This window comes from Equus caballus, chromosome 23 (assembly GCF_041296265.1).
Source record: "Equus caballus isolate H_3958 breed thoroughbred chromosome 23, TB-T2T, whole genome shotgun sequence".
In the NCBI taxonomy this organism is placed as follows: domain Eukaryota; kingdom Metazoa; phylum Chordata; class Mammalia; order Perissodactyla; family Equidae; genus Equus; species Equus caballus.
The window spans coordinates 33219875-33236520 of NC_091706.1; the positions used below are offsets into that span (position 1 = coordinate 33219875).

The 16646-nt window shown below is 40.7% G+C and overlaps 1 protein-coding gene across 16 annotated transcripts in view; it reads left to right on the top strand.

Moving 5' to 3' along the window:
• TRPM3 (transient receptor potential cation channel subfamily M member 3) overlaps positions 1-16646 on the top strand; it is a 502456-nt gene that overhangs the window by 245463 nt on the left and 240347 nt on the right. For all 16 annotated transcript variants that reach the window (XM_070248626.1, XM_070248627.1, XM_070248632.1 and 13 more), the window contains exon 4: positions 13202-13415. In XM_070248626.1, the coding sequence (XP_070104727.1) occupies positions 13202-13415 (214 nt within the window). The remainder of the gene's footprint in view (positions 1-13201; positions 13416-16646) is intronic.

Here is a 16646-nt window from a genome sequence, read left to right on the forward strand (position 1 = left end):
TTATGATGGACAAAGCCATGATTCCTTTTCAGTATACAATTTTCCTCTACCTGAGATTTTTCCCCTCCTAAAAATTTCTAGTAAATTTGCGAGACCCAAAGAACCCCAGAGACTGAATCTCCAAATGAGTTTGTCAAAATGTGTGTCTCTCAAAGTATTAATCAAAATACTTTTGCAACTGCTCTCACAATCTGTAGCAAATAAAAAGGACAATCATAATAATATAGCAACTAAAGTTTATTGAACACCTCTATGCCCAGCACAGTGCCAAGGACATACATATGTTCTCTCATTTCATGTTTATGACAGTAGTAGTGTTATTCCTATATGACAGAATAACACACTAAGGCCCAGAAAAGTTAAGTGATACGCCCCACGTCACACAGCTAATATATATGTATATTAAGATATTTAACAGTAGAGGAAAAACTTGAAGAGGCAGATAGATCTTTTACTTTGTTCCAGAAGAATGAACACATATGGACATTGAACTTTGACAGCCCTACCGGAGCCCCACACAGCTCTCTTGAACCCAGAGCTGTCTGTCGGCAATCAGGTCAGGCAAGCTCAGCTACATGGTTGTGGGGCCTCGTGTAAAATGAAAACGAAGGCCCTTGGCAGGGGCAGGGGATCAATCCCCCCTTCCCACAGGTGACAGCCCCAACCTGCAGTGGACAGGCAGCCCCCCAATGGATTGCCATTGCCACACGGGGACGTGCTTGGTATCTGTTGTGGGTGAGGCTTCTCACCAAGTCGCCCATGAAACACACAGTGGCGCTGACAGCCCAAGGTGGCAACAGTAACTTCCTCGCCCTGCCTTGAAATACTGCAGGGCACACGCTGTACCCTGACCCTCTCCTTGCCTGTACCCAGGTCCCAGACAGGGACAGAGGCTGATGATGGACGGCAACCCTGTCACTGCCCCAGGCAAGGCTGGGGAGGGAAGATTAGGCTGGCTGGGGTACCTGAGGCAGGAGCAGGTGGCTGAGATCCTGTCCTGGGGAGACAGGAGGACGTGAAACGTGGGACCACAGACCATGTGTGAGCCGAGGCTCCAAGCCTTCTGCACGTGCTCCGTTGTCCTGACAGACTTTACTACAAAACACAGATTCAAGGATAAAATTAAGAACTTCAAGACAGCAAGTTCAGAGCTTTAAACACTGAGCACTGCCCTTCAGCCCGTGGAACTGCACTGACCGCAGGCCATGCAGCCAGCACTGAGGTTAGGTCTCGCCTGCTCTTGACAGTCTGAGGGCAGTCACGACAAGGGGAAATTGTTCTTTCTGAGTCTAATCAGTCGAATGAGGACCAGTTTTCCTTTGGTTTTTTAATGCTTTTTTGGTGAGGAAGATTGGCCCTGAGCTAACATCTGTTGCCAATCTTCCTTTTTTTCTTTCTTTTTTTTTTCCTCCTCAAAGCCCCAGTACATAGTTGTATATCCTAGTTGTAAGTCTTTCTAATTCTTCCATGTGGGATGGCGCCACAGCATGACTTGATGAGTGGTGTGTAGGTCCGCACCTAGGATCCCAACTGGTGAGCCCCAGGCTGCCTAACCGGAACATGTGAACTTAACCACTCAGCCACAGGGCCAGCCCCCGCAGTTTTCCTTTTTATTACAACCAAATATTTAACAAGTGAGCGTCCCCATTCTTCATCCAGATACAATGAGCATTCTGTCCACTTTAAAATTTGCTGTCAAATTATTCTGATTTTCCTGTCTAGACAAAGGCATGGAGTTGTTTATAGGTCAAATGGCTTATTTTATCAGGCAAGATGGTCATTTTGTGCCAACCTGTGCCTTCTTTACCTCTTGTCCCCTCCAGCAGCCCAGCATGCAGTTTGGACAGAGGGAAAAATCAACAACTTGTTTCTGTTAAAGAGTGCCAGTCTTTAGATGGGGAAGGCACAGTTAAATATTCACCAAGATTGACGAGAAACAGGTCAACTAATTCAACATGTGTTTGGTCCCCTGCTCCTGGGAAGAATATTTGAAAGTTGGCATGATTTTTAACAAGGTGGTCAAAAGACCTCTAAGGGCCAATTAACTTTGACCTTCATTAATTTTTTTTTAAGAGGATATAACATTAACTTTTCCCAAGATGAAGCACTTGGGTCTTCAAAATGCCAATGTGGTCTGGACACCATGTGAGGCAGAATCTGCTCAAGTTTGGTAGAAGATACGGTTGTAGAAAAGAGAATCATTATTAAAATGTGATGGGCCACATGAGAAACAGACCTGCTTAGGACATTTGTATATCTAACCACATGGGCAGTACACCTGACGTCCCGGAACTTTGGTCACCAAAAACACTTGAGGGATGTATGCAGTGGTTCTCTACTTGGTGGCTTGGGATAACCTGTGGGGCTACTCGAAATGCCCGTGTCCAAGGATCGTCCGCAGAGAGTCTCCTACATCATCTGGGGTACAATCTGGGCATCCAAAGTGTTTTCAAAGTGAGCCAGGTTCTTCTACTGTTCAGCCAGGCTTACAAATACTAAATAATCCCAATCTCTCTATCTGTTTTATAGATGAGGCAACTTGAACCCAGAGAAGTTAAATTATTTTCTGTGAGTGACCCAATTATTTGACAGCAAAGGTAGTTCTCCAACCCAGGTTCCTCAGGACTCTCCATCAGTTCTGTTTCTTCTCTGTCACGTCTACCTGGTACGGACTATAGCAGATGTTTTGAAAGGAAGCTAATTGCTATTATGTTTCTAGTTCTTTTATAAGGGTTTGGAAACTTTGTAGTGGAATTAGAAAATCACTATTATTTGATGGGGTAATTGAACTCAGAAGCTGTCAGCAGGAAGAATTCCTTGTAAAATTACATCCTAGGTTAATAGAACCATTTTCTGAGCCCTTCTCAGGACTTTGTGGTAGTCTGTCCTCAATTTCCAGGCTTGACAAGCTCCAGTGAAATAGCAATGAAACCAGCATCTCTTGCACTTTGCAGAGGCAGAAATTGTGACACAGGAAGGAGACATTTGAAGTGAACAGTGAGTGAAGGATTGTCATGCCCTTCTCTTCTCTACACCAAGCCATGTCCTACCAAATTGCATGCCCCCAACATGCCATTCCTGGGCTATTGGAGGACCTGGCAGTTCGTTCAGATGCCTCATAAAAATCAGAACACAAGGACCAAAGAAGAGAAGATACTAAAGCTCTGATTTAGGCATTGTCTCACTAGACTGGGTTCCAGGTAACTTTAAAACTGACTTAGAGAACAATAGCAAGGTGGCCTGACAGTAGCAATGGGATCCTTTCTCAAAGACTCTTCTTTATCTGGGGCTAAGGCGGTAAGTTATTTAGAAAAGGAAGCCGTGCTGGACTTGATTAAACAGAATCTTTGCTTACTAATCATCTCTTCCAATGAATGCTGAGCTGACTTGCAGACCAGGTGAGTCTAACCTAATTAAGGACTCGCATCTAAACCTCTCAAGTCACCCACGTAATTCTCTTGAGCTATTCCCTTGCTATTTACTCTGCTTATTAGATCAGGTTGAGCCCCTTATTACAGTTTTCATATAATTTAGATAATTATTCCTGTGCCTCATTGTCACCCTTAAAACCAGGATGGAAGCCTTATTCTCTGAGCATTGCCAGTGGGGGCAGGGGGGTGAGAGCGAGTAGGGACAATTGAGAGGGAGACACTCAGGGGGCTGAGGAGGCTGTCAGAAGCATGGCATATGCAACTTTATACTCTTAAATTGCTTTGAGATTGAATTTGATTTTTTAAAAATTGTCTTTCTTTGCATTATGCAAATTTGATCTGGGAGTCATCATTGACTGACACACACCAAATACGAAATTTAATGAATCCCACTTCACAAAACAAAATAGCTCACCACTAGACTATGGCTAACTAAGCAGCTTTCCATAAGCACGGTATGGTATTTGAGGGGTTCTGGGGTTGTTCCATCAATTTCCAGTTTCCACCTTGTAATCTTTAGGCCATTGAATTGGCCTTTGGAAGGCCTTTCTGAAATTGAGAATCAAACTAGAATTTATCACTTAAACTTCTGATCCCAGTCATAGACCTATAGGAAAGGCAGGACCAACTCTCCTCCAAGAAACCCATCCTGCCTTTAGAAAATTTTATGCTAAATAATTCGGGCAGAAAACTCATAGAGTACCCCCTGTGCCCTGTTCATATGCTTAGTGAAGTTTTATATTATTTCTAAACCTTTAGCTTTGGTTTTTAGCACCCATCACCTGGAAGCACCCATTATGTAACACTGAGGAATCACAAAGACAGTAAAGAATAAATTACAATGGCATTTTCACTTTCAAAGTTGTGTGGGTTATCAAACTAGGGATCCAATAACAATGACACCTCACACTTGCATTCCAAATATTGTCTTTCTAGGGAACTTTTACATGCATTAAACCACCATAAGCATTAAACTCTCACTGCAAAACCAAAGGTTCTATGGACTTGGAAAGCTGATATCAGCAAAATCGTCTTAGCAGTCTAATGCAACATCTTCTCCTTGGCCACGGCTTTAATTAAATGTACTCATTTCAAATAATTAGAAAGTGAAATGATGCTTGTCACATTTCTCAACAGAGAGAAAAATGGGGCAAATTTCCCACTATAGGCTCGGAAAAAATGTATTAAAAAATACTGTTAAAATAGATTTGGCGATAGTAGTTGCATTACTCCGAACAAGCAGTACTTACTGGAAGCAACTGATTATTTCCAAGAATTAAAGATGGCTTTGCAGTGTTACGAGGAGGATCTGTCATTTAACATTCCCAAGAATGCAGCCAGATTTATTGTTCTGTAAATCTTTTACATTTTATTTAAAAAGCTGGGCAAAAATTTAGGGCTAAAGAGGTGACTGATTAATTGTCAGAGCCAAATTGCACCACGAAAGCTCAAGTTCAGAATGCCAAAGGAAGATTGTTACTAGTTTTTTAATCGAACAGCCCAGCCTGTTCTAAGTAGTAATGGCTGCTCTCCCACTCTCCAGTCTTTGCCCACTCTGGGTGTCAAAAAGGGGAAAGGATACTGTCTGGTTCGTGACACCTCTGGGATCCCCCGGTTTAGTACAGAGTGAGGCCACAGTAAAGTTGAATTTTGCTTTGATAAGTGAATAGTAACACTTCTAATGATGAAGCAGTAAGAATGGCTTTAGAAAAAACTGCAGTGAAGTCACCTGCCAAATAAAACTACCTTTAGCACCAGGCAGAGCAAAAACTCAAAGTTTCAGTTACCAAGCCCTCTGCCATTCAGACAAAAGAAACACTCCAGTTTCCTATTATAGTTTCACTTGCAAAATTTCATTTGTAAGTTTGTGATTTGGAACTGAAAATATGTGTTCTTGTGAAAAAAGTGCTGTATGCCTTGGCCTCCAAAGTACCAAAGAATAGCTCAAATAATACAATTTCAACTAAAGCGAGCCTCTGTTTTCTGCAGAGCATTCTGGAGATGCTATTCTGAATGTCGTTAGCTCCGTACGCAGGCTTTCTGTCAGGCAGGAGCACTAATGATGGAAAGGGGAAAGGGGAGAGAATTCCAGGGATGGGTAACTTACCTGAGCTCAGTTTATCTCTAGAAATCCTAAAATAGGGAACTAAGTGCATATCGGCGAAGGATGGGTTAGGTAGCCCAGAGCAGCAGTATCATTCCCCCTGTGGACAGGCACTTTTATAAACCCCTGCGCCAGTCGCTCCCCACATAACCCAGAGCTGAGAAACAGAGATCTGTTTCATAGGGCATACTGGTTAAAGAGCTAGAGGCAAGTTATTTGAATCCTATTGTATACAGAAGTCATCTCTAAGTGGAGTGTTTGTAACCTTTATCCAGTTTACGTGTATCGGTTTTTCTGCCATAGCAGGCGTTTTCCACAATTTAATCCTCATGGTGTCCTGGGAGGTGGTCAGGAGGATGACCCTGTTCACAAGGGAGGGTGCTCAAATTGGCCAAGTGACTTCCTGTGCCAGGATCTGATTCTAGAATGTGATGCTGTGGATGATTGGGAAATCTATAAATGGGAGCACCTGTCACCACATCAGAGTAATGCCTGGGTGACAAAATTTAGTATACATATTAGGAAGATTTCTTGTTATTTGTCAGGCGATCCCTTAGCAATTAATGAGCTCACAAGTAGACACCAAATTGCTTATCCTGACAACCAAAATAGCTCCTGATTTCAAATCACAGTGACCGTTTAGCAGGAATTGAGTAATTGCTCTGGGCTCAACCATTATGACCTTGAAGCTGCTGATTCGGCACGAGTTAGCTGCTATATTACAGGCACGTCGAGAGCTTACCGAACAACCTGATTTTTATGGGTAATAAGAATATAATTTTAAAAATGAAATCTTCCGGTAATTGTAAAGTGTCATTTTATCCCGTAGTTTTAATTATCCTCTTATCCCCAAACTATTTCCTTGAGTTGCTAAACAATAACTCAACAAAAAATAACAAATTGATTCAAGTATTTCCTTTTTTTCTTATCTTGCTTTTTACTCTCTAAGGGAAGGGCATTGTAAATCACAAATAATGGCCAGCATCAAAGGAACGGGGACACCCAGTATTTGTGTTATTTATCAGCTTCCGGATAACCAGGGGTGGGCGGTAGTTAATCATATGTTCCTTTGTATAAGAATTAGTCCTCGTCAAAAGGGAGTGGGTGGTTCGAGATAGCTTAGTAGCTTACCAGTGGTGCCCTGTCCTATTTTTCAGAGCCTGAGTAATTCTTCCAGTATTTCCCCCATTCTTCTCTTTGATTTTCATGTGAAATATTGAGTGTTCTTTCTTTTCCGTTTGCCCCAGTGACAAACACAAGACATACCACTTACAACCTTTGGTCTGGGAAAGAGTTATAATCCTTGCTACTCATGGGGTCCCTGAGGAACTAGTTAGAAATGCAAACCCCCAAGCCCCACCCCAGACCTATTGAATCAGAATCTGCATTTTTGAGGTCCTGGGTGAGTTGTGCACATTAAAGTCGAGAAGCACAGCTCAACCTAGAGTTGCCAGTGTAACAATAGCTTTAATAATGGGTTAGATGGGGGCCGGCCCGGTGGCGCAGCGGTTAAGTGCTCACGCTCCGCTTCTCCGCAGCCAGGGGTTTGCCGGTTTGGATCCTGGGTGCAGACATGGCACTGCTTGGGACACTATGCTGTGGTAGGCATCCCACATATAAAATAGAGGAAGATGGGCATGGATGTTAGCTCAGGGCCAGTCTTCCTCAGCAAAAAGAGGAGGATTGGCAGTAGTTAGCTCAGGACTAATCTTCCTAAATAATAATGATAATAATAATAATAATAATGGGTTAGATGAGTGATTGCTTATTAGATAACTAGCTCTGATGTCCCAGTCACTCAGCTTCCCTGGGTCTCAGTGTCCTCATCTATCAAACAGAAGAATTGAACTAGATGATTTCTAGTTCCCATGATTGCTAAGATATTTCTAAGCTCCCTTTTATTTCTAAGATTGTAATTACATCATAGCTGGTACTGAAAGGCTTATCAAAAATCACAGGTCAGGTCAAAAGGGTCCCTCCCCTCAAAGATCTTGCAACATGGGGAGATAAAAGTAACAAAACAATCAGAAAAAAAATACCAGACTGGGTTTGACTGAGAGTAATACTGCATCAACATGAGCTTGCATTCTCCAAAAAAGTCAATAAAACCTTTGAAAGATAAGAATGATTTATGTAGATGAAAGGGGATGGACTGGGTTTTCTAGAACTTGGGGAACAGCATTAGCCCAATACAGAACGAAGTGGGGAAATGCCTCTAAATAGCCAGGGTGGGGCCAAATTGTGGGGGACCCTGACAGGCAGAATAGGAGGTTATATATGACATGACAATTCAAGTTGAGAAATATGATCAAAAAGGAATCAGAGAAAGAAGTCTGCCGGTTGGTGTATTGTTGAGGCCGTGGGGTTAGAGAAGCCATTAGGACTGTCGCCACATCCAAACTGACATCCTAGTAAGGAGAATTTATTTTTTTTTTTTATTTTTTATTTTTTTTAAAGATTTTATTTTTCTCCTTTTTTCTCCCCAAAGCCCCCCGGTACATAGTTGTATATTTCGTTGTGGGTCCTTCTAGTTGTGGCATGTGGGACACTGCCTCAGCGTGGTCTGATGAGCAGTGCCATGTCCGCACCCAGGATTCGAACCAACGAAACACTGGGCCGCCTGCAGCGGAGCGCGCGAACTTAACCACTCGGCCACGGGGCCAGCCCCAAGGAGAATTTATTTTTAAAACAGCAATTGGAGGAACAGAGGGAAGGGCCCAGATCCGAGCATCATTTTGAGAAATGGATCATTGGGACTGGAGACTGCTTGGTTGTGGGTGAAAGAAAAGGAGAAGGAGAGAGAAGCATTTATATTTTTGACGTCAAGAGCAAGGACTCTGGAATCAGACAGACCTGGGTATGAATCCTGCCCTCACCACTTATTAGCAGTTGAACTTGAGAACCTGATGGATCCCTTCTGTCCCCATCAGTAAAATGTGGATGCTACCAACTTCCTTGGTATTGGGAGGAGTCCATGAAATGATGCAGGGAAACACACAGCATGTGTGTGCCTGGAACACAGTAAATATGCAAAGATTTGGGGTTTGGGTTTTGAGGGGTTTTTTTCTCAGAAGAGTTAAGAAAATGAGAATCAAGAGAACATATGTGAAAAGAGCCTAAAAACAATGTGACCTTACACAGGCCAGACACTGAGAGCCTCCATTTCTTCATCTGTAAGACAGGGAGCTGGGGACTAGGTGATCTATGGTCATTCATTCATTCCCTCACTGGAGCACTTATTAGCTGAGTAACAAGTGTTCTGTGATCACGAACAAGCTCTTCTTAGTTTCTTAAGAAAGAAAAAGTTTAGGCTAATGCAAAAGGAATTTCAACATACGTACTCAATAGAGTCGTTGGTCATTTTCCAGTGAGCTGCTCGCATGTTCAATCAATTGGTTTCTTACCGGTAAGCTGTATATGTAACTTTAGAAGCCTCAAAGTGAATTATTTACCAAGGAGTCTTATTCCTAAAAATGCATTTGGGGGGCTGGCCCAGTGGCATAGTGGTTAAGTTCACACACTCCACTTCAGCAGCCCAGGGTTCACAGGTTCGGATCCCAGGCATGGACCTACGCACCACTCATCAAGCCATGCTGTGGCAGCATCCCACATACAAAATAAAGCAAGATTGGCACAGATGTTAGCTCCGTGACAATCTTCCTCAAGCAAAAAAAAGGGGAATATTGCCACAGATGTTAGCTCAGAGTCAATCTTCCTCATCAGAAAAAAAAAAATGCATTTGGCTTATTATTACCGTTTAGTATGAATAATTGAACTCCATAATATGTTATTTAGCGAGGTTAAGCTTGCTAAAATTATTACACAATCTCTGTCATGATTTAGTATGAATTGTAATCTCTCTTCATACCATGTGAGTTATGCAGATACGAACTATGACTCTGAATCTCACATATTTACCTGACTAAATGAAATGTACAGGTGGGGATGCTGTTAGGCATCTTGAAGTTCCAAAAACCACAATTAGAACTAATTTTCCTGTTTTTCAAAACATACCATTCTCATATGCGCCTTCTCTAATCATTGGAATACATCTTTATGATCCTTCATAAACGTTAGGAACTGCTATCTAAGCTTGCGAGGGGCACAATTTTAAAAGTATCTTTAGATGTTTTTCTATCTTTAAGAAAAATGTGATTTATGTCTCACCTTAGAAGAATATGGGTCCTTATTTAGCTGGGTTTTTTTAGAAGGAATAAGAGAGTAACATATTAAAGTTGATGAATAGGAGAAGTAACTTGAAAGGCAATTTCTTACCATCTCTTACACTAAGCATTCTTGGTTTGTATATTCTGGAAGCCTTGTGAATCCCAGTTCTAGTTTCTTCACTAAATATCCCTTTCTGGAATTAGTGAAAATGACACAAATTCAATCTAGCAGAGCCACCAAATTTTAACTGCTCAAGTAGCATAGACTCAGTGTACAGGCACAGAAAACATTTTATTCTTTCATCTTATAGCATTCATTATCTAGATGTTTTTCTGATAAGCAGTCACTCAATGAGATAATATATATAACAATAAAGAAGTTTTTATTTAAGAAACTCTTGTGTTTGCTTCCACGAATGCAATACCCTCTCTCCTGCCCTGAGGCTCCTTGCATGGCACAGAAGTGCACATTGTTGTTGAACTTTTCTGTTGATCGGTATCGGAAAGTTCTTCCCCTCTGCATGAGAGTTTGTGTACAAAATATACCATTTCTCATATCGCAAGCTCTAGTTGCATTCTATTGCTATGATGCACTTAGCTAAAATTGCCAACCTTTGCCCTTCCCATTCTGGAACTGATTTTTGCTAGGTGGATCAGATCAGTATAGAACGAACTTCTTAGATTCCAGCACTGCTTTGGATTTCTGGTATATGTGTGTGGGAAATTTTCGCTCTTTGGTATTTCTTGATGAGGCAGTTTATTTTATCAAGCTACTTGTGTATTTTGTCCGTTTTGCGTCACATTTCAGTTAAATACATTTAAAATAGACTTTAACAAAAGAACTGACATATAAATTTTGAGGTTTTTACAACAGTGGGGCCTCCCAGATCTGAAAACATGGCAATAAATTGTCATCTCCTCGATAACCTTATTTGTTTATGCATCTGAAAATATACGTTTGTATGATTACATGCAGGTCTATTCTTTTTGTGGTAATGCTACTCCAACATTATTACTTAATAAATTCCAAACTTAATCAACACCTTTTTCTTCTCTCCCACGCAACATATAGACTTCAGAATGCTTTAACTCTGACTCCTACCACCCAATTTATACACTATGTTAGCCAGTGCTTTAGCTCTATCCCTTTCCACTCTAAATTAGACATTATTATCCTTTTATATTTTGCAGCCGATGCTCTTTTAGATTTACCATATATTTGCTAATGATCTTTGTTTATCATTCTTTCTTGCATCCCAGACCATCCATTTGGGAGCATGGAACTTCTGGCTGCTCTAGATATTTTAAAATTTCCTTCGGTGAAGTCTGCTTGAGGTAAATTCAGTTTTGGTAGTCTGAAAAGGTCTGTAATTTGCTCTCATTTTGGAAAGATGTTTTTGCTGAATATAGAATTCTAGACGGACAGCTAATTTCTCTTGGCACGTTGAAGACACTGGCTTCTAGCTTCCATTGTTGCTGCTGAGGAGTAATCTTCAGGCTGCTGACTGTTTCTTTGTAGGTGATCTGCCCTTTTTTTCTAGCTGCTTTTGAAGGATTTTTTTCCCTCCCTTTGGTGTTCTTTATGAGGTATCTGCGGGTGAGGTTTCTTTTTATCTATCCCGCTTGGGATTCATTGAGCCTCCTAGATCTGAGAATTGGTATCTTTCAATAATTCTGAGAAATTCCCAGCCAATCTCTATTCAAGTATTTCCTCTTCCTTGGTATCTCTTTTATTTCTACTACGATTCTGATTCTCTCCTCTAAGGTCATCAGTTTTTTCTTTTCTGTTTTCAATTGCTTTGTCTTTCTAGGTTGCATCTGGTTTATTTCTCTGGATCTGTTGTTAGTGTGTCTGATCTGTAGTTTATCTGTTGTATTTTTCATTTAAATTATTACATTTTAATTTCTAGAGGTTCTGCTTTTGATTTTTTTTTCCGAAATATATGTGGTCCTTCCTTACAGTCTCTTGTTCCTTACTCATATATTCAATCTTTTCATATATGTTTTTTAACATGTTTAATGTAGCCATTTTATATTCTCCGAGCATTTCAGTGTCTTTGAGGCTCTTACTCTGCTACCTGTTGTTTCTTTTGGTTCTCCTTCATGCTGCTTTATTTCCTGGTGTAATTTGTGATTTTATATTTTGCCTATGAAATGTTTATTTTCCCCAGGAATTCTCTGAGACCTGGGTTGATGACTCATTCCTCCACAGAGAATCTGCATTTGCTTCTGCCCGTTGTCTGGAGCCACTACCCCACCAGAACTTGCATCAAATACCCTATTTGCTGTTTCTCAAACCACACTAATAGTGTGAATGTGGACCAAAACTTGTGTGAGGGCTCACCTTTGTTTATAAATCATCAGAGGAGAATTTTTTTCCTATCCACTCAGAATCACTGTTGAGGCAGACAAGTTTCGTTGTTCACTTCCTCTGTACATCAGACTTATTTTTCTTCTTTCCACCTGAGAGTGGAGTCTTTTGAAGTATCTCATCTTTATGTGGGGCCCCCATGAGACCCCCCCCCCCATACTACATAAAGCCATTAAAGGAGAAGCTCAAGGTCTTCCAGGATTTAGGACAAACTCTGAGGGCCAAAGCCTGCTTTCCCACTTCCTACCCTCCTAAGGATCCAGCTTCCACTTTGTTTGGGAATCTGCATATTCCCTCTTTTCATGCCAGCTCAGCAATGCATTTCAAAAGCTTTACAAATATATTTGCCCAGTATTTCAGTTGTTTCCAGCTAGAGATGAAATCTTTACATAATTAACCTGAGACCTAAATGAGTATCTATATACATGGTTATATAGATGTTTACCATTGTATGTATTTATGGCATTTCATTAATATGTACCTATCACAACTTTATTTCCGGTTTCATCTGGTAATACCTTGATATCTGCTATACATTTTAATTTTTTTCAACTATTCTACAAGAATAATTGGCGTGCCTTTTGTCACTTTTCTTTAAAAGATAAAGAAAACAATTGGTATGTAGTTATTATTGATTTAAATAATCAGCTGTTACCTTATTTTAAAATTCTCATTACGTTATGTAGAACTATAGAATTTTCAAAACCTCTTGAAATAATAGAGTCACAGAAACAGTTACATCTAGGTCCAGTTGGTATAAAGGGATTACTTATATTAAACGTATTAGAAACACTTGAACTGTTGCACAAATGTTAAGGTTGATAAAACATGATTTCCTCTTAAGAAAGAATGCATTTTGGGAAAAGTTGTGCTTGTGCTGATTTTAGAAAGTTAAATAATGTTCAAGTTTGTAGTAATTCACAATTTCGGGAAAACCTTTAAAAATGGTGAATCCCTTTGTCTAACGAAGGCTCTTTTAGTAAAGCAGTTGATTTGCCCATTTCAAAAAATCTGATTTATTATGAGACGCTCTCTTCAAGTAACTACACACATCATTGCAATCACTAAAGATGAGCCGTGGCGCGCAGCCCTGCCCTGTCTCTCTGATCGAAGGCCGTTCTTCTTCCAGTATGTGCGGGTATCTTTCGATACAAAAGCTGATCTCCTCCTACACCTGATGACCAAGGAGTGGCAGCTGGAGCTTCCCAAGCTTCTCATCTCTGTCCACGGGGGCCTGCAGAACTTTGAACTGCAGCCGAAGCTCAAGCAAGTCTTCGGGAAAGGTCTCATCAAAGCGGCCATGACAACTGGCGCGTGGATATTCACTGGAGGGGTTAACACAGGTAATTGGAAATGGGACAGAGAAAGACAACATATGGCCGGGAGAATGTTGTGACTAAGATAATTTTCTCCCAAGGTTGAATTCGTTTATATTCCCCCACCTCATTCCCTACCCACGTGTCCACACTCACTGGTTATTTCTCCTCTCGCTGATTCTCTCTCCCTCTTTTACCTACATGATAACTGCACTGTTACCTCTAAACCAAGAATTACTTACACCTAAGAAACGGGTTGGGCTATTTAATACATGACCGTACAGAATTTGTAAACGTGACTAATGGAATTTCACAGGAGATTTCCATATCTCCAGTTGTCAAATAAGCATGCAATAATTTTTTAAGGAATAACTTTTCCTCTAAATTGGAAGCTCTGCCTCTGTTCTTTAAGGGATTTTAAGTTTAATGCAAATAGCTTTAACTTTTATAAAATGCTCTTTCCATCTGGGACATAAATTGTCACAAGCAAAGTCCGGAATATTATGTGTTTATCATTAAAAATATTTCATTAAATCCATCTCTGCACCAACAGAAGACACACCCTACTCTGCATTCCACACAGTTTTTTCTACCTGCCAGATGAGTTTCTATATTGTGATACGGGCAGGCTGACAAATCAATTGTTACAAACTCACTTATAGTTAAGTGCTTATCTGCAGAACATTATTGATGTACAACAGATAATGGAAGGGATGCCTGTAAATCATGTTGACATATTTCCGCAGCCTGAGTCAGAAGTGTCAATTGGAAGTGCCCAAGTAATGCTGCTGTAAGTTAATTCAAACTTGTCATAAGGCTCAAAGTCTGCACATGGGGACACATTTTGAGTTAGTGGGACATTCTAAACATAACCCTAGACCAACTAGTTTTAAATAAAAGGTTATCTCAAGGTTATTTATTCCCTTTTTTGTGGTTCACATGATGTCTGAGTGAGACTTGCCTTCAGAATTCTCCTCAATACCTAGAATTTGTGAACATTCAGCAGACGACTCCATAGGTACCTTTCAGCCATGAACTCTGCTGATGACCATGCTCATCATTGTTAGGTTAAATCCTGACCCAGTCTGTAAACTGACACGATTGTAGAGTGACCTGCTCAGTCAGCTCTTCGCTGTTTATTTTGTAGTAATCAAATATCTACAGAGCAATTTTCTTTCAGTGACTGTTCAGGCTTTAGGCGTCAACTTTCCCTCACAGCTTAGCAGGCATCATGCGCCTGTGATTATGGTTCTGGGTACTTTTGCCGTAAGCATTTTTGCTGCAGACATCTTTGCCACAAGCATTTTTTTTAAGGTGCCCTACAGGGAATTCAGTAGTCCTGTTTTTTGCAGGGGAAGATTCACCCTATGCTAATATCTGTTGCCAATCTTCCTCCTTTTTCTTCCTTGTTTTTCCCCCCTAAAGCCACAGTACATAGCTGTGTATAGTTGTAAGTTCTTCTAGTTTTTCTATGTGAGCTGTCCCCACAGCATGGCTGCTGACAGATGAGTGGTGTCGTTCTGCACCTGGGAACTGAACCTGGGTTGCCAAAGCAGAGCACGCCAAAATTTAACTGCTAGGCCGTCAGGGCTGGCTCAACCACAGGCATTTTTGCTGCAAACATTTTCACCACATACCTAATTGGCCATAAGGTAATTTTGCTGTAAAAGAGAAAATAAAAATAAATAAAAGAAGAACATTAAAAAGGACATAATGAACATGTAGTACATATCTGGACTACATCTAAATGTTCCATCATGTGCCCAGTCCTTATATTTCATCAAATCATCTAAGCCAGACTCTGTGCCAAATCCCAAAATTCTGTCAACCGAGGAAAGTCACTGCAACTTAAACAACAGGTGTTTATTTTGGCATTGAGAATTGCAATTCAGGAGACACAGATTTAGGCAGAAACCCAAAATGTGCTCTGGAGAAGATAAAGAAGCTAAGGATTTATAAAGACAGAAAGAGAGTCCTCACACAGGTTGTTTTGCCGAGACGCATGATCGGTCCTGGCAACAACTCTCATTCCTTGGCTACCCGTGATTGGTTGCTAAGGCCATCTCTAAGGCAAAAAAGCTTCTTATCTACGGGAGTAAGCATTCTTCTATAGGTGTAAGCATTTTTTTCCTTTTCTTCAAGGAAGGTCAAGGGAACGACAGTGAGGCAGAGTTCAGAAAGGCACATTCCATCTGCACAGAGACATGGTGCTCATCCATTAGCCTCACTTCCGTAATGGTCTCCCAGGTCCATTTTAGAAGTCCTGACAAAGTTACTCCATTCTGTTACTGCTGTCCACAACGTCAGATTCTCCACTAGCAACTAGCAAAAAGTGTCTTGACCATTTTCAAGAAAATGACACTCCCAGGAATCATATAACCATTTCTTTGGGGGAGGGGAGGAGTAGGGGCTTGATTCTTCTTTTGCCTCATCTTCTAATATTGCATGATAAATTTGGTGAAGACAGCTTAGAGAACAAGCTGTTGTATCTAAATTAGCTAAAGAATCCATAATACTCTCGCAGACTGTTGTGAATGACTAGCCTCCTTTTTTATATTCGCCAGAGCTTGGTCGACTTTAGGTTTTGAGGGGTCTTGAGAGATGACTATGCTCACCAAAGGATTTGCTAACTGATACGTTATCATTTTCTAGTATAATATGCAATCTGGCTTCACAATCTCATATTTCAAACTTCCAGGAAGTTTTACTACTGTATTTCCTATCAAGTCAATAGAAATAAGCAATAACTGGTTCCATCAACCAGTTATGTTATCTTTTATGGCAAATTTGCTTTACGGCCAATTAGTCATGCAGCCAAAATGTTTGCCGCAAGGATGCTCACGACAGAGATACCAGACCTGGTGATTGTTCAGTCTTTTGCTTTCCTGACATAACCTGTAACTCATGTAGAGACCAACTCACAGGTTTCTAAAGCTCCAAAAGAAATTCTTACCTATCTTCTGTTTCTGGTAACTTGGAACATTGTTTACTGTTTTTCTTCTTTTATGAAATGTATTCAGTATCAAAACAATCATTTACAGCATAAATTCACAAAAGACTTTACAACAAATAGGTCCTGATGGTGGCACACTGAGATTAGGTAAGAGATGACGGGAGCATTGTGACAGATGGAGGGGCATACCATGAGGTTAAACTGCTTATCCAGGACTGGCCCCGAAAGGAGTTTTGCGTATTAATAGGAAAAAATTTAACACTAATATTCACAACTTTACTCTTGTATGTGTTTCTGTTTTACCA